The sequence below is a fragment of the Excalfactoria chinensis genome, chromosome Z (genome assembly GCF_039878825.1).
Source record: "Excalfactoria chinensis isolate bCotChi1 chromosome Z, bCotChi1.hap2, whole genome shotgun sequence".
Lineage (NCBI taxonomy): Eukaryota > Metazoa > Chordata > Aves > Galliformes > Phasianidae > Excalfactoria > Excalfactoria chinensis.
The window spans coordinates 73217531-73242049 of NC_092857.1; the positions used below are offsets into that span (position 1 = coordinate 73217531).

The window sequence follows — 24519 nt, forward strand, 5'->3', positions numbered from 1 at the left end:
TCCAGTACCTCTGCCTTTTGCAGTCAGCTGCAAATAGAGATCACACCGTCACAACTCATTCCCAGCAACCAAAGAAAGGATGACCTTGTAGGGCACTATCCACACATCTGGTGCTTCTGAGGTGACAACTCATGTTGGTACAGCTTCAGTTCTGTATTGTTTGCCTTCAAGTGGGATGGCTCGGAGGTATTTAACTGATGTTAGCACAGTGTCAAGTGGGAAAAAAGGATGAGAGGGATGAAATAGCAGGGAAAAAAATCCATCTGCCTGGACAACTACCTGTGCAGCCTATTGTAGGGAACTGATGTTATCGGGGTGGTTGGACTCGATGATCCCCTGAGGTCTCCTCCAACCCCTGCGATTCTGTAACACTGTACAACCTGTAATTTTAATATTCACAGCAATTTTGATTCTGTGCTTGTTTCTCTAGGCTTGTTTCTTTTACAACACTAAAATAACCAGAATGCCTAACCCTGGAAAAGAAAGTCAAACAGCAACCTATAGACCATCATAGGACAAACCTTTCTTCCAACACAGCAAGAGCATCTTTCTACGAAAATACACAACTCTGGGTGGCAAGATCCAAGAGTCCTAGATATTATTTTTCTATCAAAGCCTGTTGCACAAAGTACACAGCATATATTGCATTAATAACTCCCAATGAATGAGTGATGTTCTTACAGAGAGCAAAAGGATGACAGCTTCATTTCAAACGTGAGAAAAACTATATAGTAGTCTTATGAACCCCAACTGGTAGTAGCCACAGAATTGAAGCATTCAGGCTATTCATTTTATGAATTTCACAGTGGAAATTCAGTGGAAAGTGGTCAAAAAGTTGATCAGTTTTCCTTGCCAGTTCTCTTGAATTCGATGAAGAGAGTCTTTGGGTCTGAAACATAGACTGAGAGTCCTGTTTGTAGCAGCTAGGTCATGAAGTACGCCGTTGTCCTTGGAGCTGACTCTGAGAATGGGACATTTAAGATCTGGGGGTTTAACTGCATGTTACCGTTGCATGGTGAAGAAGGGGATACCACATCACTGTTTGTTCTGTTTTAGGCAACTGAGCAATCTGCTACACCCTCAATGGCTTCGGTGTTTATTTTTGTAAGATTAAAGACAGAGAGCATATGGCAATAATTCTGATATTTCTTATGCTGGGTGAATCATACGGCGCAGTTGGACATGCTGGGAAATCACATTATAATGTATCAACAGAAAGGGCCATACGCAGCAGGTGACAGCAGTTCGTATTTGTGGTGAAAACAGGTTAATGGAAGCAGAGGATGGTCAAGGCTGGCAGGGAGCTGTGTGTCCATGTGGCCCAACCCGTGCTGCAGCAGGGACATGCAGAGCAGGGTGCCCAGCACCACTCCAGGCAGCTTCTGAACACCTTCCACAAGGAGGAGACCCTGCAGCCTCTGGGCAGCCTGTGCCCCAAATGATTTTTATGGTCCTACATCAATCTCTTATTAATAAGTCTGTCCACACTTCTCTAGTCCTGGGGAGTGAGAAATGGGTTCTGATCATCCACTCCAGCATTAAAGCTGGCCTAGAGTACACATTTTAACATTAAAATGATGATAAATAGTAACTTGTTTTTCTGGTTTGATACATTACTTAATACAAATTAATGATGCTATAGGGGAGAAAAATGCAAAAAATTTCTGGAGAAAAACACAGAGCAGCAAGAATGTTTTTAGCAAGAATTGTGCTGTGTGAGCACAGCTGCATGGTTTAGCTCGATTACCTGAATGTTTTGCAGAAAACAATAACACAATTTACCAAGTAGATCGCTCTTAGCCTTTCTATCTCAGTCCACAGTTGTGGGAAACTGCACAACCCACAACTAAGTCATGGAATCATAAAGTCCTAGAATGTCCTGGGTTGAAAAGGACCACAGTGCTCATCTGGTTCCAACTCTCTGCTGTGTGCAGGGTCGCCAACCAGCAGATCAGGCTGCCCAGAGCCACATCCAGCCTGGCCTTGAATGCCTGCAGGGATGGGGCATCCACAGCCTCCTTGGGCAACCTGTTCCAGTGCATCGCCAGTCTGAGTAGGTACAACACTGAAGATCATCATTACACTGTATTGTTTCTGACTCAAGCTACTCTTGTTGCATCCATAAGGACTCAAGGGCTCCCTTTGGAGTTTTGCATTTTTGTCGTTGCAGTTTTTGGTGTATCACAGGCTGGCTCCTAACAGTCTTCCTTGCTGACAGTAGCACGCCATAGGCCATGCCCTGGGCCCTGTACCATCTCCTCTGGTTTTTATTCACATACCTGACCCCTTCTTCAACTACTGGAGAAAAGGTCTTTCTTTCTTAAGGAAAAGCATGTTAAGAAGCATGGCTATGAAAGAATGAAAAACAAGACACAGTTACAGAGATAGAGAATAATCACACCAGCAGTGTTCACTTCCTAACCCTCAGCAGCATACATGATATGTAAAAAGGGAGCCTAGTGTTATCACAACAGATTCTGAAGTGATTGACTGCTTGGACTCATTCCTTTTCTGTTCGATTCCATCTACAGCAGAGATCTTCTCTGGAGAAGTTTCATGAGTAAATCTGAGAAACACAAAAGCTCTTGATGTTTTCCCTCTTTCTTTTCCCCTGAAATTCAGTAGGAATCACTCCTTTAATGACCTTTGGATGTAACACCACAGTCACAGCGCTGTTATCTGGAGATACGTTACGTTTGCACATCGGACTAATGAAACCATGAGAACGTTTGACCACATTTGTCTTGGTGAATAAATATGGCTCTTGGCTCCCGGGCTTTACATTCAGGAAGGGAAAATGGATACAGTAAAATCAGCTGAACTCTGAAAGCAGCTCTGCATCTATGGAACTCCTGGGGCTCAGTGACCCTAAGGGGACCTTCCAACTCAGGCTGTTCTATGACTCTGATCTCTCAGGCTCTGTTAACAAATTGAGGTGACTCTCAGCTGGCACCTTCTGGAACATCCACTTCAGTCCTGCAGAGCAAAGGAAAAAGTCCCCTGGCCCCCAAAGAGTATATCCTATTTCTCTGTTTTTCACAAAATCCTGTACTGCTACTCCTATTACCTATGTGGTTGAACACAAACAAGTCAAAACGTAATTTCACCAGGCCAGGAAGACTGGCTGAATTAAAAAGAAATGAAAATAATGGAAATAAGCTATCTAAGATTACAATCATGGAAAAGGTTACGTCTACATGACTCGTGCACGCATTTCTTGGAAATAAAAAGCATATCCATTCTTAACGTTTTCAGCCTGTTTCTTCCTAAAAATAAAAGTGTCTCGGGTATTTTGTTCAACAAGAACTTGAGTTAAAAACTGAATTTCATGTCACCCCTTTTACACCCAAGGACTTGTACACCTAACAGAGCCACCACTGTTACGAGTTATCAGCAGGAAACTTTAACACCTTCACTTTGTCTTCAAGTGAAAAAGGAAACAGACAGCATGGTATACTTCTGAGTGCAAATTTTTCTTACTCTTCCATTCGTCTTCTTTTTGTGCTTTTGAGATCCCTCAGGGGAAAATGGCATACAGAATAATCATGTTCTGATCATCTTTTCATGGATACTTCAACCTGTTTCAACCTTGAGAACAAGGCTGTGAAGAAGTGAGCTGGCATCATCATAAACAGCTGCTTGAAGAACAACTACAGAAAATCTGTTCACTGGGTCCCACAGAAATTATGACACCCATCATAAGATGGGGCTAAAAATGATGTGTGCTGTCTAGAACACAATAATTGATATAGCTGTCTACAGTCAACCAATAGTAGCACTACTTTGAACTAGGTGTCCAAGCAGCTCCTCATACCAGACTTTCACACCTAACTGGTGGCCTCCTTAAGTCAGTGGCAACCTTGATGACACGTAAAGTCAGGCCAGGTACTCATTGCCTCTGTTAGCCTGCTTACTCCATTCCCACGCACATTTTTGGGTCACATTTTCAGAGGTTTCTTTCAAAGACAGAGAGATGATGATGCCTTCTATTCTGCCCTCATGAGGCCCCACCTGGAGTACTCCATCCAAGTCTGGGGCCTGCAACATAGAGATGATGTGGACCTTTAGAAGAAAGGAAAGTCTGGAGGAGGTCCACAAGGATGACTGAAGGGCTGGAGCATCTCTCCTATGGAGACAGGCTGACTGAACTGGGCTCGTTCAGCCTGGAAAAGAGAAAGCTGCAGGGAGACCTCATAGCTGCCTTCCAGTGTATAAAGTGTGTTTATAAACATGAGAGAAATCAACTTTTTATGTGGGTAAATAGTGATAGGACAAGAGGAAATGGTTTTAAACTAAAGGAGGGAAGATTTATATTAGATGTCAGGGAAGTTTTTTACTGAAGGAGTGGTGAGGTTCTGGAACAGGTTGACCAGAGTAGTTGTGGACGCCCCATCCTTGGAGGTGTTTAAGGCCAGGTTGGATGGGACCCTGGGCAACCTGATCTAGTGCTTGGTCTAGCAGATAGCAACCCTACTTGCAGCACAGGAGCTGGAACTTAATGATCCTTCGGGGCCCTCCCAACCCAAGGCATTCTAGGATTCTATGATCGAACCCTGAGTATACACTCGATTTTATAGCCATGACATGCATGATATTAATGATGGCAACCGTGATTACTTGTGTGATTCTTCAGGTCAGAAGAAAACGTAGCTTTGAATACTTTTTTACCTGTTTTGCTGACATTACTGCCAGGTAAATACAGAGAACATTGCCAGGTCTTATGGAAGAACAGGCTTAGGGATGGATAATTGTTCTTTATCTTATTCAGCTCACTGAGAAAACTCACGACACTGGAGATGATTTTGCTGGAAAAGTGGATGCAAAGGTGAACACGAATTCAGATGCGTTTGCAGTGGCCTCAGCCAGCCAGCTCCAACTGAAGCAGCTGGGCCCTGTTCAAGATATCAATAAAATTCACAGCTGGCTTTTCCTGTCCAGCAGGAAAAGACACAGGTTCCAGGCGAGTTAAAGGTTATATATGGCATACTGACACTGCCTGATTATCCAGTTTCACACGGGCTTCATCCAGTGACACAGACATCTTCTTACTGCTGGAAATAGGCAGGTAGTTCTACAGCACAGCTTTCAGTTTGCCACGATTCAGCGTGACCTAATTGCACTCGACTTCTTGCCTACATCCTGATGTATTATAGCATTCCCTGGAAGAGAGGGACACAGCTGGCACTGTATTGCTGGAATAAACTCCAGTGAAGACTCGTCACTTCCTCTCACAATGGTAACTATTGAAAAATACAGATGGAGCTGCAGCTGAGCTGCTGATCTCTGCAGTAACAAGGTAGTGATAAGTTACTGTGCTGGCACTTTCCATAAATCTCATAAATTCAGTGGGAAAGAAAGGAAAGAAAACTCGAAGGCTCTTCATGTTTATGCCAGCTTGCTGCAGTCTGAACTTGTGCCTGCCTTCCCAGCTGTCCCTCGCAGACGACCTGCTCCCTGTTCCAGCTCTCACTGAGAAGTTCGTTCTATTGAATTGACCCAGAGGCCACAGCCATCTTATTTTCCTCTAGCAGTCGGGGCTGGGACACTTGACAATTCTGCTCACTCGTGCTATGGCTGAAATACGACTTGTGATAATATCTGCAGTAACACAGTGGCCTGTCCTAGGTCTGAACGCAGACACGCCAATCGCCTCTATCTTTGAGCTGGTGAGAGGTTCAGACACAACTACGGATAAGCTTCACTTAATCAGATGGTAACTGTGAAATGTCTCTTCTACCACTCTTACCTTCTGGCAGAAATGAATACATATAGACCCTTTTTGTCTCGGTAGAATAACATCCCTAGCCAAGTCAGTCCTTACAGACTGCAAAACGGACAAATCCTACACCACCAAATGTAAAAATCCTACTCAAAAAGAACATACAGTTAATGGTGAGGCATCACAGATGGAAAACAGTGGAAGGGAAGGTCAGCCAACAAGGACACCCCTGCTGGAAGGCTTCATAGACGCGCCATTCATGGGCTCGAGTATCCTGCTTCGACAGAGGCAAATGCTGGTATGTAAGAACAGGGTTTACACAATGCTAGAGAGGCAGAAAAAAGATCCAAGTTCTAATTTAACATTTCAAACACCCATTTTGCTTTTCTAAATGATTTGAATCTGAGTTCCTAATGACATTATAATTTACGAGCCACGTCATTGAAGGATAACACTTTTGCTGTGCATGACATTGTTTGTCCTCCAGAGGAACATTTGCTGCATTAGACACTATATACATAGCCAACATGTTTATGAAATGAGTACCAAATTCTGTCTTCATGTTTAAGAAGATTTACTGGTTCAGATTTTCAGATCGGTGTCCTAAGTGTGAAAACAGTAGTTTGCAGTTCACGTGATGTATCAATCTGCCTTTATAGCATGTGTTAGCACAACAGTTGTGAATAAACTCTGGATTTACAACAGCACTAGGCTTTTTTTACAGAGGGATACATATAAAGCTGTCACTTCCCTGGCAATGCTGTCTGAAGTTAGAGAATTCTGACAGAAAACATTGCTAAATCTAAGAAAGTGCTGGGTTTTCTGCCAACCGAGAGGGAGACAGGGCATAGCCCTAAAAAGGAAAAAAGCTTTCCTGGAACTGAATTTTAAGCATTCGCTGTAATCCCCTGCCTTGAGCAGCAGCCACAACTGGCAGTCTTAGGGGCGAATTTTTTCTCACTTGTCAGGCTGGTGGAAGGACAGACATGAAGGAAGAGATCTGGAGAAAGCAAGTTCCCTAGAAGCCTGCAGTGCCAATGAAATGATAAGAATGCTAATGTTTAAAAAAGCCTGAGCATTTTAGAGCAGAGCAGTACATGGACTTTATCAATCTGAAGTTTTAATGAGAAGAAAAATGCCACCAGTAGTTTGCCAAGCCAAAATCTCTCTATTTCTAAGAATACCATCGACATATCCCTATGTCAAGATACAATCAAAGAAACATCTGCTCTATTTCTACTCTTGTTGCTTCTGCTAGAAACCAGGGACATATTTTAAGAGACATAAAATTGGACAGGAGTAAACCAGCTTCCAGGTAGCATTCGTGGAATCCCCCTAAGGTCTATTTCGAACTTGAAAACAATAATCAAAGTAGGGCTTTTGAGCCTTTAATGAGGATTATCTAGAACAGAATGAATTAAATAATGCACATGAGATTCTGTAATTTGTTTCACCACCCAGGCCATTACTTTGTCAAACACAGTTGTGTGAGAAGTGCCATCCAAAACACATAATGAAGGTACGCTCCCAGAGACAAAAATCTGGCATCCAGCAAAGCATGATGCAGTTTAAGGACTGAGAGAGTAACAAAAGTTACAGTGGTATTATAGTTACACTAGACAACGCAGCACATAAAACATGTTGTTAGCATCTATTTTTGATAAATTGAATATTGAGAAGTGACAGCAGTGTAAGCAAACCGTCATTCTGGACAATTGCCCTTCCATGCATTATGTATATTCAGTGTACTTTGTAGGAAGTTCTGCTTTTAAAATGCTTGGCAGAGTCTTCAGGGTGCACAGGGGTTTGTTCGCACTTTTAAAAGGTCTTTAAAGCATTGCTCCATTCCAGCACCCTAATGCTCCTAAGTCTAGAAACACAATGGAAAAGTTCCCCAGTGCCTGAAACCTGCCTTCCCAAAGCAAAGAGGGAGTAAGGAACCCACAGCTTCTCCCTGCATTGGGTCTCCTGGGATCTCTTTGGTGACAGGAGTGTAAAGCTGAGCTCCTTCCATCACCTGTGAACACCTGACTTGTAAATATGAAGGCCAGAGCCATTGGCACAGCTCTCTAAAACTAAAAATCAGAGTTATTTCCAAAGGAACAAGAACCGCCTTCCCAAAAATAACACATGCATTTTACCACTTACTGCCAGCACTACATAAAGCCCTATGGTAAGGGTAACTGCTGAAAGAAGTTAACAGGCTTGAAACGCAGAATTTGGAAAACATGATCTAGTGGGATTTTTATGAAATATATGGTTTAAAATAGGACAATCAACTTCAAATATACAACCGATAGGGAAAGAAGAGCTTCAATGTTCAGCCACAACACCTCTGCAGAGAAACCCCACTACAGTGCCCATACAAACACAGAGCTAATGTGCATAAATATGAATCTCTTTCAAAATTAGGAGGAAAGACACAGATGAGGAAGTGGCCCCAAGTCTGTGCAGACAGCTTTCCTAGCACACCCTATCAGACAGCAAATGGATTCATCCTTAGCATAACGCTGCATCTCACTAAGGAGAGATCCAGATGAAAAACTAAGTAGATGGGGTCCTTGGTCACACTGCTAGCATTTGAGTAACAATGCTGAACTACAGAGCCTGAAATTACACATATCTGCTCCCTTTGTATCTTCTAAGCCATATTTTCTGTACTAACAAAGCTAGCATCATGCTTCTGTCAGCACAGCAGGCTCCCAGGTAAGCTGAAAAGCATCACTTATCCTCACCTGGAAACAAACCAAAGTTATTTTTTGTCCTTATAAAACCATCTCTGAAGCACCTTTACCCCTGGTTCGGAGAAGGTCTTTTCTGAACGAAATCATTTTTGTTCACATGAAATTCCTCTAAACATCTGATTGCTTTCTTTGCTCCTTAACCAGGAGATAACGCACGCTGATGTCGCTTCCATCTTAAGTAGATGCAAGACCCACTTTTCCTCTTCACTTCTGCAGCCCTCTCTGCTGTTTGGAAGGTTGTCTCCAGCCCCATTTGTGTGCTCTCTCAAGGCTGAGTATGGCAGTTCTGAGTTGCTAATTACCTCCTAATCAATCAATGAACCCAATGAACCTCTCTCCTTCCTAGGTGAATGAACCCATCCCCCTATGATTAAAAAAAAACCTACAAAACATCAACAAGATCATTCAGTGTTACTTAACAATGACTAAAAATCTCAGAAGTTAAATGGCAAGTTTGGACCAATTCTTTACTGCAGTCGTGAGACAGGATGCTGTTGCACAACTTTCTGAACTCCTTGTTTGGATTTTAAGGGAAGGAATCCTCTTTTCCCATAAGAGCCCAGGGCTGCAAACTGCATCTCCTGATTTTCACCTTTGGGTGCTATTGGGCTAGAAATAATCACAGCTTCCTCAGATACAGGGACTGACTTATGAGCGGTCCTGTGTGGATCCAGGAGTTGGACTTCACTATCTCATGGGTCCCATTTGCAATTACTGGAGCTCCCTGAGAAAGGCCCAGCCTTCAAACACTCCTGTACTGACCTTCAGGTGTAAGCACTTCTATGGATGTGAGACCACAGCCAAAGTCAAACGATGAGCAGAAGTGTTTGGAGCGCTGGAATGTTTATTCTAAGTCGTAATCAGAGCAATAAGAAATATATATCACCATAATTCTGAGGTACTATGAAGAAGTTTTAACTCTGTTGCTTTGAAAACCAAGAGAACTGCCTGCACCCCTCCTTACAGCTAGACACTACTGCTACAGCTCCTATATATATATTTTTGCCCTATGGAATTTTAAGCAACTGCAGGCTGCATGTAGAACAGACTGAAATGAATGACTATGTGCTAAATGCCCACTGCAGCGTGATGTGCAATTACAGATAGCTGGGCTATCCTGTAAACAAATGGGCTCAAAGCAAAACCGGTTCTGGCTCCAGCTGCAGTATTTTGAAAACACGTTGCCAGTATCACCTAAATAAATGCTTTGACCATTAGAGTGGAAAGGATGACACTTCAAATTGCGCCGGGATACAACACTTAGAAAGCTTGAAAACTACTCACCGAAAGGAAGACACTTATCTAGAGCATGGGACGCATTCATTTTGTGTAAGTGCACCGGATGACAGGAGAAGTCTAAGCCAGTTTACAAGTGATTTAGTAGAAGAGACAGCAGATATGATACACTCAATTTTTCTGAAGTTACATAAAGGAAAAGACAAAAAAAAAAGGGAAAAAAAAAGAATAAAATACAAACAAAACTCCCCATAAACTTATTTCTTCATTATTCACGAAGGCCATAGATAGTGACGTACAGTTCGTGGACCTTAAACTGCTGTCTTGTTTAACCATGGTCTCTTAGAAGTACAGACCATCGCCACCACCTCGATACTTTATAGCTTTTAACTGTATTATAACACAGGCAATGCGTAAGATGAAGCGGTGTCATTTCTTAAGTCTTTATGGGGACTAAAGTTTGGCTTTAAACATAATCGCTCTGTCCACGATGGATCATATCTCGAGAGAAGCACTGCAGAGGGTTTGTGAAGCAATACGGGCTGAGGCTGAGGCTGGTAATGATGACACACGTCCAGCCATCCAGGTCTGAGAATCACCAACCTGTTTCAAAGCGAGGAAATAAAGATAAAAGCTCATCTGCAGAACACAGTACTTACTTCAAGTTTCATTCTGGCAACTGTCAAGCAGTTAACATTGATGAAAGTGCCTACAGACCCATAAAGCATTATTATTATGTATGTCATGCCCAGAATTCTTTCTACCTGTATAACATGATATACTAGAGCAGTTTGGATATGAAATATTTCTGTATCGCTGCAATAAATCATAGTGCACTAAAATGCCATACGGCTGAAAGGAAGTGCTGGAATTACTGCCAGTGCTCGTACCACCAGAAATCAGAAAGTGTCAGATGCGGAACGCTTCATATATCTCTCTTCTGTACCCATTTTAAACTGTAAAAACTCTCTCAGAAGCGATGAAACACCTCGTTACAAATACCATTACTGAAACGGGAGGCTGTCAGGCAGTAGAGCCATTCATTCTCTTAAAGGCTTGATGACTGCAGAAGACAACAAGCACCAAAACAGCAGACATCTGCTAGCGCTGCGCTGCAAAACGCCACGAGATCCACGTCACAAACACGAGGCAGATTTAAAACACCCTCCCAGTGGACGACCCGTTCTTACTGTCGCAGCAGCCCTGTGCCATTGGTCTGTTAACAAGGAGAGGCAGCGCACCCGTTTGTGATTTCTACTTGGGGGTTTCAAGGAGAAAGGTGACACTGCAATTAAAAGCTACACAGCCAGGTAGCGCCTGCTCTAATACTCGAGCCATGTGAAATGGGGTTCTTAGTGCACAGAAATGACAACCAAGGCCTTCCAGTTATCGCTACCAAAGAGGTGAACAGAATCCTACCAGGCTGGGGAGGATGGAAAGTAAGTCTTCTCTTGTTGATTTTCCCTCGGTTTTGTGCTTTTCTTGTACACACAAACTGTGCCTGCGCCACTACCCCAGTGGGGATGAAGTTTCTCACCTCCTGCATTTTGCAGAGGCCTTGCCATGCACGAGCTGAATCCCTTCAGATGAAACTGGCCAGGCTGGCTGTGGCTCTGGGCAGCCTGGCACACAGCGGGGGGTTGGGACTGGATGAGCACAGCGGGCCTTTCCCACAGCTCCATTCCTGCTAGCGGCAGATACAGGCCGGCCCCCTCCCGCCGCTCCTCCCCACACACGAAGCGGGGCGGCGGGGCGAGCGGCCCCTCAGTGCCACATGGCGCGGGAGGAGCCGCGGGGCGGCGGGCGCAGGCGCCGCAGCGTTGTGTCTCGCCATGGCCCGTGGGCTGACGGCGTTCGGCGCCATCGCCTGGCTCTGCCTGCTGGCCGCGGCGGCCGAGGGGCTCCGGAGGAGGGGACCGAGCGTGACGGCCAAGGTGACTCCGGGCCGGGCCGGGCGGGAGGCGGTGGGTCGTTCTGCGCTGCGGCGGCCCGCTTGTTGTGGCCGCCTCGCCTGGGCTGCGAGGAGCGGCGCCCGGAGGCCGCGCTACGCTGATGCCGCCCCGACCGCGCGGCCGAGCCCGGGGAGCGGCGTGGGGCGTCCCGGCCCCCCCCGGCCTATCGCCCCGCGTTGGGGCTGCCGCTGCTTCGCCTCCCCGTTTCCATTACGGCATCCCGCCGGCGCTTTGCAGTTCCGCTTGCTCCCAGCCCGCAGCCGGCGCTGAGTCGGGCCCTCCCGCCCGGCTGCCCCGCTGCCCGCTCCGCGTCCGCCCCGTTGCGGCGATTAACAACTGCAGCTTCTGTGCTTGGAAGTTGGGGGCTGCCCTGTCTGACCGCTCAGCAGCGGCTCCTTCGCTTTTCAATGGAGTCAAGGAGAGGCGGTGGCCCCAAGTGCTGCCCGGGGAGGTTCAGGTTGGGTGTTGGGAAACGTTTCCTAACGCTGCAGGTAGAAGAGGTGTTTTCATGTGCAGCTCTGCCGCTTGCAGTGCGTCCTGTCTGGCTGCAGTTCGGGGCAGGAGCTCTCGTCTCCATGCCCTGTGCGTGCATTTGATAGTGCTGCTGCCTGCAGGCATTGCTGGCAGCCTTAGCTGTGTCACCAGCTGCTCTGCCTGGGTGAGATTTCCATAGAAAATAAGGGGCGTTCAGAAAACCTGCACAGGTTTGTTTCTTTCTTCTCTACATCCGTACCTAGAGAGAGCTGGCTGCAAAATGAAGAGAGGTGCATTTATAAAGATGCCAGGAAATCAGTTTGTTTCTAATGCTTTGGGAGCCACGCATCTAACAAGTATGTTATTTGGTGCCTGGAGCCAAGGAAATGGATGAGGTGCATCAAAAGGAATGCTATTTTCTTTATGAAGCTGTTGTAACGTTAGCCAGGAGCTCCACAGTCAAAACCACATGGAAGAGGAAGAAACAGTAGAAACGTTTGGTAGGAAAGCATGAAAGAGGCATTGACATTGGAGAGGCTGCGGTCATTTATTATTGCAATTGGACTAATGTCTTAGAGTGGCAGACTAGTAATATTTGGTCGAGTGCAGTGAGGAACAGCAAACACCACATCATAGGGATACATGCTGCTGCTTCCTAGAAGCTGTAATGGCTTTTATGTAACTTCTTCAGACGCCTCATTTCCTTACAGCTGCTCCTATTTCCAGTAATTCTTTGAACATTTCTGCTGTTCATAGACAAACTCGGATATTCTGAACTATGTTAAATCTGCCTTAACTCTTTTAGCAGCACGCACGTAGAAGCCTTTGGGCAGCCAGCTCTACTGCAGCCTGGTTCTTCCTCCGGGCTGTTCTGGGTTGTTATGTGGGGAGAGGACACCTTGCTGGAGCGGCAGGGTTTTCATCCCACCTTTTCCCCATTGCATAACCTGGCTTTGGAAGCTGGAAGGAAACCAGCACCTGAGGATTGTAACATTAATGGCGAGGCTGTTTCTTACCACTGTTCTTGTTTGTATCTCTTTACTTCACGAATACGTCCAGGTGTTCTTTGATGTGAAGATTGGAGACAAAGATGTTGGCAGAATTACAATTGGGTTGTTTGGAAAGGTTGTCCCCAAAACGGTGGAGAACTTCATCGTGCTGGCTACTGGAGAAGTAGGTTTGCAGTTCTTTTCTGTGCTAAAGTTTGGAGTGGGAAACGAGTATTTAAGTGCCATTCTGGTTGTGAACTTCAACTCAGTGCGGTCAGTGCAAGAGTGCCATTCCCAAGGCCGTGCTCTGCTGCGTGACACACAGAAGTCCTTGCAGGTTGGTTCACAAGACATCAGTGTGTCTGGGTGTCAGCACCGTGGCGTGTCCCTGCCCTGCAGATGTGCAGGCACCGTGGTCAGCACTGGTCAGGCAGACCTGTACCCTGGCTGTGCTCACCCGCATCTCACTGCTGTTTGTTCCTTGCCAGCATCTGGCTCAGGCAGTGGTGTGTTCTCCATCAGCTGACCACGCACCACGTGTGTATTTCCATACCACCCTATGGAACTGTGTGTTACATTCATTATTTCGTTTTCTCAGAGAGGGTACGGTTACAAAGGAAGTAAATTTCATCGTGTGATCAAAGACTTCATGATTCAAGGAGGGGACTTTACAGCTGGAGATGGGTCAGGAGGTAACATACATTACTTGCTTTTGGCTTCTCTCTCCTTTCTGTGAGGGTCTACTGAAAAGATGGATAAAAGAGCTTTTCACTTCTTTCTATCAACTCTCATAAATGAGAAAAAAAAAGCACTTATTTTAGAAGCAGCCAGTTCTTTTCCAGGCATCTTGAAAGATAAGAAGCACAGATGTGAGTTGCCAGATAAAAGCATACGTAGACCTTCCTTTCTCCTCAGCTTCTGCAGGTAGCCCTTTCTATCTGTGACTTTCCCCAGTCAGGATGCCTGGCTTTGCACAGTGGGCAGCATGGTGAGCACTTTGAGCAGCTGAGCAGCTCCTACAGTGTGCCATCTCCAAACGATGGAAGTCTCCACCATTCCCCTGCTCCGCTTTGCAACAGCACTGCTTCCCTGAAGCACTCATTGAATGCATGTTGGTGCCGACCAATTCCAGTCACCCAGCAGCAAACTAATCTGTGACAAAGCAAGGAAAGCACGCTGAGAGAAGGCAGGTAGGGGAAGAGCAGCCTCACCTCTCTGGTCCTCAGCTCAGCCATTTGGATCGTTCTGAGATGTGCTGCGGGCAGGAAATCCAGAGCAGGGATGGAGAAATTGAAAGGAACGTCTTGCACTCTCTTTTTCTTCTACTACTTTTATAACTGCCTCCTGAACCTCCAGAAGGTCAGCTCTTCATCAGCCAGTTCAGGAGAGTAGTCCTAATGCAGCATCTCTTGCATTGCATGCGTTCTGGCCTGATTTCCTCTCTTCCTTTACACGCGTGTTCATCAGGTGCTACGATTTGAGCTGTCTGCTTGCAGTGTTAGTGATTTCCCTGCTGGGACAGAATGGAAAACATTCCTTTTCCTTGCAGCAAACAGTGGGAAGGCTAAAATACCAAAGACACAGTTTTAGCGTTAAAGGTAGGCAATGTTTGTTTGCCTGCTAGTGCTGTTTGTTGGGATAGCAACTGGTGGTGTGTTGGGGCAGCATCACTACAGGCACTGTGCAAACAGGGAGTGCGGCAGCATTCTCCTGTCAAAGTTATGGTGGTTTAACCATGACTAATGTTTTCGCTTCTGAACTATTTTAAAACACCAACATTCTTGTGTAACGTTTCTACAGATACACACAGAGTCTGTGACACCAGCTTCCCTAGCCTTCATAAACGTGGCCAAGGCGAAATACAAAAGTATACCATGCAGAAAGTGTTACAGAAGTACCAAAGGTGCCGCAAAACACGGCTACCTTGTTTTTAGTGGCCATGATGATGTGATTTGAGCTTGCTGAGATGAAGTACACTGTTGCTCAGTGATGTATCTTAGCAGGATCTTTGAAGATACTGAATTTGCTTGTTAAATTCAGAGGCTAGAGCATCATGAGCCTTAAGTATTCTTTCCATGTATATGGTGTTTTTTTTAACAAGGCTGTGTGTTGTTTGCTTTTATTACTTAGTTATTTAGTTAGTTAATACATTTTTTTATGTCGAAGGAAGAAGCATTTATGGAGAAAGGTTTCCAGATGAGAACTTCAAGCTCAAACACTATGGAATTGGATGGGTCAGCATGGCTAATTCTGGCCCAGACAGCAACGGATCCCAGTTCTTTATCAGCGTGACAAAGCCTTCCTGGTTAGATGGAAAACATGTAGTGTTTGGCAAAGTCCTTGATGGAATGGTAAGCTGAAAGAAAATATTCTCCTGCATTATATATGTAACTCAGGACTATCTTGAGCAATTGAGTGTTGATCCAGTGTGTAGAAAGTGGATGTGAAGAACTTGAAGCTGGGAGATTTAGAACTGAGATACCAAAGGATGGATGGTCGCAGAAGTAAATAGAAACTGAAAACCTCCCTTTGGCTTCCTGCTTCAGACCAATAGCCAACAAAGTCAATGTTGACAACTTTGCAGAGTTAAGTTCAGGTCTCCCTACTAGTAAATAATTGCATTTCTGCAAGCAGTAGGTAACACTTCAGCTGTTAGGGCACATGAATGTGAGGTATACAAACGTATATTCAGAACTGCTTAAAAAGGAAAAGAATTGATAGTCAGTTCCCTCCACATGTACACAGCGGCAAAACTGATCAAGTGTACCACTGCAAGGGCCAAACACTATTTAAGTTCAGAAGTGTTATTTATTTCCCACGGATTATACTTCTCCTTATAATTCCATGTCACTTATTACTCCGTTTAATCTGTACTTTGAAATGGGGAAACACGACCTGCTGCAGCAGGCAGTTCTTGGAGGGGTTTGCAAACCTCCCCATCCTGAATACCCAACTTGGTTCTTAGGAGCTCATTAGCTGAAAGAAACAATTGAAGAGAGATGTAAACTGAGTTTTAGTCTAGTTAGATGAACTGGCAGGTGACAGAAAACGGGTACTCAGTATTTCTAACTGAATTTCGTCCTTTAGAATTTCTGTCTGTAGAATACTTCCATCTGTTGCCTTCTATATGTAATAAAGGTAGGAGTGCTCACCAGGAGCGCTCGGCTGCTTGCTGTGAGCCACTCTTGAGCCAGTGGCGCTTCCTTGATCCAGCTGATCTGTGCTTTATTTTTTTACAGTCTGTGGTGCATCTGATAGAACTCCAGCAGACGGATGAACACGACCGCCCTCTTCATGACTGCGTGATTGTGAACAGCGGCAAAATAGCTGTAAAGGAGCCGTTCGTAGTGGAAGTCGATGACTGGTGAGACCAGTACTGGAGAGTGGAAAGTACAATGTAATCCTTTTTAAGTCTTAAGTTTTTTGACTGATTTCAGGCGTCCACAGAGTTTTCTCCTTAAAATAACATTAAGCTTTATGCAGGTGATACTCCTGAGTTGCCAAATACGTAAAGATAGGGCAGTGTATAACAGCTGGATGGGGCTGTCAGGCCTTAGAACTCAAGGCATAGCCTGCTAATTCCCAGGTCGTGAAGAAAAGTCTCTCATAAGGCTATAGAACTACTTCAGTTTTCTCGAGGCTTGAAATGCAGTCATTTTGTTTTCTTTGGAAATTTCTGCCATGTTTGCTACCATTTTTTCATCTGAAAATGTAATTTTCTGTAAAAAAACTATCTGCATCTTTTAAGTACGTGTCTCTGGGGAAAAAACAAACAAACAAAAAACAGAAATGTTTTGAATAAATAAACTTTGATTTCAAATAATAAACAACTAAGAGCTATTATTATTATTATTATTATTATTATTATTATTTTTGTCTCCCTTTTTTGCTTTCTTTTCACTTTGGTTGATTCTGCCAACCATGCAGGGGTGATGGTTGAATGCAGGGGGTGCTGCTTTTCGGATGGGGTTTTAAGATCTGAGCAGGGTGGCAGATTTCCTTAACGTGTCAGATGAAGCCCTGCTGTCTTTCAAAAACCGCAGTGTGTTCGGTTGGCAGTCCTGTCACCTGAAAGGAGCAGGTCTGTCTCGCTGCATAGGATTGTCAATTAGAAAATGGGCAGTCATGGAGGTCTTTTCCAACCCTGGCGATTCCGTAATTCCACGAAAGCCTGAAGGTGGCCTCTAACATTCCCCTAGTTAGGCAATCAGACTACCATTCTACGTCTACAAAGTTGGTGCTGTTTTTTTTCCCTCCTAACCTTTTCAGGTAAGAATCTGCAGAGAGTCTGGAAAGTGAAGTCTAGAAGGAAAAGCATCAATGTCTCATAATCCCTCACCTGAATTGCTCTGCACTCCTACCTGAAAGCTTTCCTAGAGATGGATCCCCCAGGCAGGAAAGTGACTTCTGTCACACGAACGACTCCTGCCATCATACTTTATTTTTTAAGCAAATCCAAACTTTTCACCATTTCCAAGCTGCTTTAAGGCAGATTTTGCAGTCAGCAGGAAGCAATACACGTGCCTCCTGAATTCTGTTAGTGCCTAGCTTTGCAATTACTGCTTTTGTGCCTTTGCCCAAGTTGAGTTTCCCTATTCCACGAGTGTAATGTATTCAGATAGCAAGCGTGGTACTGTGGGTTTTAAATGGACAGGCAACTAGTATGTTGTTGTGCATCACATGAAGATGCGATGACCTCATTGAGAACCTCTGAGAAATGTCTTCTTGGAACAAAAACACACAACAGAATACACTGAAGCAGTACATCCACATTCTAGCAATTTATTTTGTAATCTCTAACACATTTTCCAGTTAAATCTGAATATATATACACACGAGTATATATATATATATACCTACGAGTTTTACCGTGTTACTACTTGATCATGTTCTCGCTTTAGCTTACCACAGAGCTGTGTGCTCCGTGACTCATAAAATGTTAAGATACGGAATACAGCCTGCAAGGTAACTCGAAGAGTTAAGGATGCACATAGATTATATCTCACACCCGAATGAGGTGCATAAGATCCCCTGGTAGAAAATGTCATTGTGACTCAAATCCTGACAGTTTTCTAAGAGAGCTATGTATTTGAGGATGTAAAAGCATGACTTCTCATGGCAACTGCACATGCCCACGTTGGTTCTTCTCCAACCAATAATTAAGGACCAGGTTGAAAATAACTTAAGAAAAACGAACCATCCTTCAGTTTCCCATGCACTCACTTCAGTGCCAGCACTTTCAATCCATCCACTGCCAGCAATGGGTCCATGTGCTGAGAGAAAGCCTGGTGCAAAAAGGTTTAGTGTAATTTAGGATAGAAATGGTAGAAAATATAAGTACAGCTTTTAATTCTTTCCAGAGGGCAACGTAATTCAGTGTACGACTTTCAGCTCGTAGTGTTAAAATGTCACAGAGAGTCTATCAACAAGGTATAACTACCTTCTGTACAGTTGTTTCCATATCCTTTTAAAAGCAGGAACAGTAGTGACATGGATGGAAAGAAAAAGTAACACTTGAAGTTAAGCCGAGGTTGTGCCTCTTGATTTTGAGCACAATAATCAGATCACCATTTCCTCCTTACTAAGTGGATTAAACGTTACTTGGAGACTTGCTTCAAGCTTCTTCCAGCCGCGTGTCTCTTCTACCTTGGCAGTAAATGAGGATAAAATATTCCATGTAGGATGCCTTCTATAACCACGTTTGGAAAGTCATCTGTAAAGAAAGACAGAAAACCTTGCTTTGTTGTCGGTGTCACTGCGGGACAGGCGTTCAGTGAGAATTAACTGGTTAAGGCCTGGTCTAACCTGTGTTACTGCGTCGCCAAAGTGCTTATCCACGCTGGGGATGTGCTAATGGTAGTGCTGTTTCAGCACTAAAGCCACTTCAGCGCAGCACTGGGCATTGCATGAATGCGCTGCCAGATTTGTAGCTTATTGATTTTAAAGGGATGTTCTCATACTTAATGCTGCTGGGCTCCCGCTCTTTATCTGAATCTCTTCTCACAAGGAAGATGGATTACGCTGGCAATTCAATTTCTAACAAAATCTCAATATACTTGAAGGAATTCCAAGAGTGCTACCGGGAATACTTCAAAGCTGTTTTTCCACTGTGGTTTACAGCAAAAGATGTTCAGGCTGAGGAGAGCTGGGGGGATGCCTTTACCATACAGATGGTTTTGTGAGGCAGGAAAATGTCAGTCTGACTGATCCAACACAAGTCACCCTATCATACACTGAGGAACAAAACAACAACACTATGTTCTTAGCATAGCCATGTGGGATGCTGGCACTTAAATCCTCACGTCACATTTAACACGAAGGAATTACCTGATGGAAGGCAATAAAATACCCATGCGGAGGAACGGCAGGAATCACGTTACTGAAGCAAACACATTCTCCATCCAACTCCCACCTTCTTGGTGATGAGTTTGACTTAAATTACTGGGCATCAGGAGAAAGAGTTTCTGATTTTACATTTTACGACCTCAGAACTGCTGGTACAGCATCAATGGGTCTACCCAAAGATCAGGCTGTTATTTGTGATAGATAACCTTCCACCCCAACCAGCCTTCTTCCTTTGGCTGTGAGTCTAAAGCATGCTCGGAGAAGGGAGATGCTTCATCCACAAGACTCACCAGATGCTCGACAAATTAAGTTCTGTCCCTTGTCCTTTGGTATCATTTCAGAGCTAAAGCGGTGAGCAAAAATCAGACTTGGACTCGGTAAGAAAACGTCCTCCTTTGCTCCAACATTCCACTTCATCCCATATTAACACCGCTGCTTTAAATGTATTAAAGGCTTGACAAACAGAAGGATCTTAGGATACTGCTGCAGACTGCAACTTCCACCACAAAGAACATGCACACAGTGTAACTTTGCACGGCAAATCATCACTACCAACTATTTGTTAATGTTTAGAATCCCATAACAATCCCCCAGCTCCTGCGAGCTGAGCTCAGCGACCCCAAATTACCCTGATAACACTTTGCCGTTATCATTAATGTTATTAAAACACACTGCTAAGAGCAGTCCGATGCTTCCCTTCTAAACTGAGTGCTGTGGTTCCAGCAAACTGTTTGTACTGGTTGTTGGTGCAGTATGTAGGATACCACAGAGGGCATATATAGGAAAATCTATATTAAAAACAAAATAAATACATCTTTGCACCATCAGGCCTGCTGTGAGGCTTTGCGGCTTCTTTTAAGCGAATTAATGTATGTTAGATCTATTGCTGCAGTGAAGCATGTCCTGCAGGTATGTGATACCTGCTTAGCTTAGAGTCAGCACAGAAGAACCTCCGGATGTAGAGCAGAGGTCTTGCAGCAAACCCTTAAGTCAGGGCACCATCTTTGTGCTTCAAGATAACAACACAAAGTCCATTTTACCTCTCAGAAACAGTGTGCAAGTGAATGATGCTCACAGTTTACACTCTCTTTCTAGAGGAATCCAAGTTTGCAGTTAAGACAAGTGTTGCACGGTAAGACTGGAATAGGCAATATGGGCTCACTAAACTGATGTTTTAACACGAGGTTTAGTTAAAGCAACAGTTCTCACAATAAAATGACAAATCTGGGTGGAACACAGCATAAAAATGGTGTTTTTTCTTTCTTTTTTTTTAATCCCTGCAGATATTTAATTTTATCAAGGGAACAGAAGATACGCTCTATAAATTAATAATGCAAAGAACTTAAAAGAATGAAAGGAAAAAAGGTTTATAGCCAGCTATTTCAAACACTCTTTTGAAGAACGTATTAAGAGATGAAGGCTAACACAAATGCTCTGTGAGCACATCCATTATGTTTAAAAGTATACATTCTTTTTTCCTTTTTTTTTTCCTTTTTCCTTTTTTTTCCCCTTTTTTCTTATTTTTTTCCCCTCTCAAGAGCTGTAGAGGTTATAAATGATAAGAAATAGTAATAACCCACGTGGAAATACAAACACGCTCACCGCAGATCGACTGGTGTTTAAGGAAAAAGCACTTATAAAGGACCAGGCCTCTAAGTTCAAACCCTTCAGGCAGGGCAACCCCAAGGGTCAACAGCAAAAAAGAGAAGCCATGTCCTCAGCCTCCTGATTTGAATTCTCAGTAGATTCGTCTGAGAAACAACTAGGAGGAAAAGCCCACCCTTTTGTAAGTCACCCACCCCATCCCGAGCTGTAATGGTTCCTCACTCCAGAGCCATTGCCTTATTGGCAGGTTATTAGGTTTCAGACCGGCGTTGTTTGACTCGGCTTGTATTAATAATAATGCGGTCGGTGCGGTGCAGGGCAGGTCATACAGCACTGTTAACAGATGACAAGTTTCATTACCGTTGGCTTTAGGCAAGACGTAGGGATCCCTCAGGAACAGCAGCACAGGCTGGTGGGACAGTTTGCTGCAAAGATGAAGAGCAGAGATGTCGGTACTGGGGAACAGTAAGAACAGAGCGATGTACAAAACAGCTTCAATAGACAGGTTGCCAGGCTTAGAGCCACCCTGCATCCTGCTGCTGCAGGCAGGCTCCATTCACAGCCTTCCCATGGTGGGCACACTCACAGCAGCCACCTTCAGCCAGCTGCTCTGCTCTGTTAGAATGGCGTTCTATGGGGTTTTGTAGAGAAGCTCTAAATACAAGCATCAAGGTGTGCTCAATAGATGGAGCTAATGGAACTGATGAAACCAGCTGTGACATGTAACAAATCTTAACACTGTGCTAAACTACTTTAATTTCAACAGCTGTAAAGAAAATACAGCAAGTGCCCATCATTTATATGTTCACAAACCTGGCCTCACAAAAGGAGTAAGAACAGAGCTCACCTTGATTCTTCAGACTCTGTTTCATCAAAAGAGCTGTAATTAAAGGAAACTTCTATTACAATAAGATTAATAAAATTATACCACAATCAAAAATAAACCAACCCAAATCCTTCATGAACCATCAAAAGGAGCAATCTTCCCCTGGCCAGCTGCTGCATAGTGCAGTGAGAGCACCGAATGCAGCAGACAATATTTTATCACTGCTTGGAAATACCAGCATCCACTCTCCTCCAGCGGGTTTATAACCTATAACCTACCTATAAAGTGGCAGGGGTGCAATCCCACTTGGGGCACAGGCTGATATCATGAACTACAAGTGAAGGCTCCGAGCCTTCCAGCTTGTCCCTGCATTACTAATGCCTGATCATTTATTGATGGGCAATGTGGATTTAGCACATACAGTAGCTGTTGAGGGTACTGTGGCTGATAACACCACACTGCACACAGAGCAAATTCACTACTGCACATCACCCTCAGAAGCACTGTATGAATGTGTTGTAGTAGAATCATCTCTACAGATCTTTAACATTAGCTGTGCCATAATTGAACAGCAATGTCAGTATTTAACTGCTCATTTTTAGAATGGCAAAGCAATTATTCCCTGGGAAAAATCATAGCTTATGATGCAGACCTTATCTTAATGGGAATGCCCACACAGGGAGGTAGGGAATGGTTTAAGGATATGCCAAAAGGATTTCCTACAGAAAACCAGCAGAAGGTTTATTTCCATGCAGAAGTAACTAGAAGTCCATCCCTTTCTCTCCAGTTCTATTCTGGAGCTCCATATGTCATGGTGGTTTTGGTTTGTCTCCACAACTCAGCAGTGTGACCAGCTCCTAGTGCTTTCTAGGCAGGAAGTATTTATGAATATCTTCTAACATTCACCTAAGTAGGTGCTTAAAGATCTATGAGAAAAGCCTATTTCATCTCTTCTTTACTTTCCAAGAATACTACTTTAAACTTTGCTTCTGCCTTTAAAGAAGCTGGATTTGTTTTACCACGTTTTGAAGATATATAAACACACTTCAGTGAACCTAATGCCCATTTGTTTTACGGCATTAAGATTTGGCAGCAAGACCATTTTAAGTCAATGAAGTTGCATCAGCACTGAGTGGATACGGGCTTTCTGGCCTCGGTTTATTTTTCAGTAAATGAGAGCTTACCCACAGCTTTCTGCTTTTGGCAGGGTAGGGGCATGTCGAACATTCAGGAAATCGAGGAATATTTTAGGAAGCTCTTCATTTTCCAAAATGACCGTCTGTAATAAACAACAACAACAAAAAAACAAACACAAAAGGGACAACAAAAAATCAAGAGTTTTGTGGGTTTTTTTACATGTTAAATATTGCAGTTTTCTGTTCAAGCTACCAAAACATTCCCGTTAGTCACATCATTAGATTTTGCCTCTTTATTTCTACATCGGCAGAAAAAAGAAGCCTCGACTTTTTAATGCACGTCTTAGGAAGTGCTAATAATGTAAACTCTTGGCTTGGCAGATCAGCATGCTGTGTGCTCCCCCATCCACGCCATGGTTCCTGAAGATGGAACTGGGACCAGAGGCCTGCTGGCCAGACCTGACACATTCTTCCCCAGCACTGACATAATGGCTGGGAGCACTACACCCTCCTTTGGTTTTCTGCAGGTAAAATGATTTACAGTTTTGGATAGAATAATCAAAAGAACGCTTAAAAACACGTGGCAAATAAATGACATGCTTATATGCACATTCATCATGTAAGAACAACTTTCAGTGAATACAACAGCAGAGCTCTGTCAGTTTTGTACTAGGAGGGTGCAGCAGCACGCAGAGGATAACGTGCTCACAAAGAAATGAGGCTGCAAAAGACTTCCAGAGGTCATCCACACCGGGTTCAAAGCAGCTCGTGCTGAAGTTTTATAAGAGACATTTTGGTTATCTTTGTAAGGGAAACCTCGCTCGCGTAAACATTACATACAGTGTGCAAAGATGCAAAGAGAAGCATTTGGAAACAAAGCTGTTTTGGTGAATACTTCTTCTTTTCCTGTCATATTTGCAAATATTAATTCAGAATCTACATTTCTTCCACAGCTGACATCATCACTAACAATGAATGGCAGGGAAAAGTACATTCTTCTGTTCTAGATTGAAACAGACCGATCAACTTTTACAGAAGAAAGATCTGAGCAGCTGGCGGGTTTTAAGCCTTTCAGTTCACCTCTATATGAAGATGGTGCATTAAAAATACCGCTTCGTTTGCATTCTGTAAAATCAGCACTCTGCTGCTGCAGGATTTATCTTGTTCTGCAGTCGGGTTATGCACAGGAGGAGGAGTGGAGGTGGATACATATTCAGAGGGTGTGTGAATTGCATAACAATGTCCACGACGCGCTCAAATAGAACCACCTCATGGATTATATTTAAACGGACAGCTATAAGAAGTTGTTTAAAGATGCCTAAGGGCACCCAACGCTGGTGTGGAACCTCATATCTGCACCTCCCGGCAGCTTCGTCCCAAAGGAAAGTTACCTGCTGATGCACGGAGCAGTCATTGGCAGGAAAAAAAAAAGAGAATATGCTGTAAAAATAAAAAGGAAACAGCTTCTCTTTTAGTGCCCTACTGAAAAAACA

The 24519-nt window shown here is 43.9% G+C and overlaps 2 protein-coding genes across 3 annotated transcripts in view; one reads left to right on the forward strand and one right to left on the reverse strand.

Annotated features, from left to right (window-relative positions):
- The first annotated feature begins 11473 nt into the window (after positions 1-11473).
- PPIC (peptidylprolyl isomerase C) lies at positions 11474-16955 on the forward strand. Its single transcript, XM_072360286.1, is given in 6 exon segments — positions 11474-11518; positions 11520-11633; positions 13185-13298; positions 13713-13806; positions 15281-15465; positions 16354-16955. Coding segments are annotated over 6 exon segments (681 nt in total). The 3' UTR covers positions 16483-16955.
- Positions 16956-17870: 915 nt separating this feature from the next.
- Positions 17871-24519, reverse strand: part of SNX24 (sorting nexin 24) — a 69383-nt gene continuing 62734 nt past the window's right edge. For both annotated transcript variants that reach the window (XM_072359500.1, XM_072359501.1), the window contains 4 exons: positions 23075-23169; positions 21912-21944; positions 21425-21489; positions 17871-18827 (listed from right to left, as the gene is read on the reverse strand). In XM_072359500.1, coding sequence (XP_072215601.1) covers positions 18757-18827; positions 21425-21489; positions 21912-21944; positions 23075-23169 — 264 coding nt within the window. In that variant the 3' untranslated portion in view covers positions 17871-18756. The remainder of the gene's footprint in view (positions 18828-21424; positions 21490-21911; positions 21945-23074; positions 23170-24519) is intronic.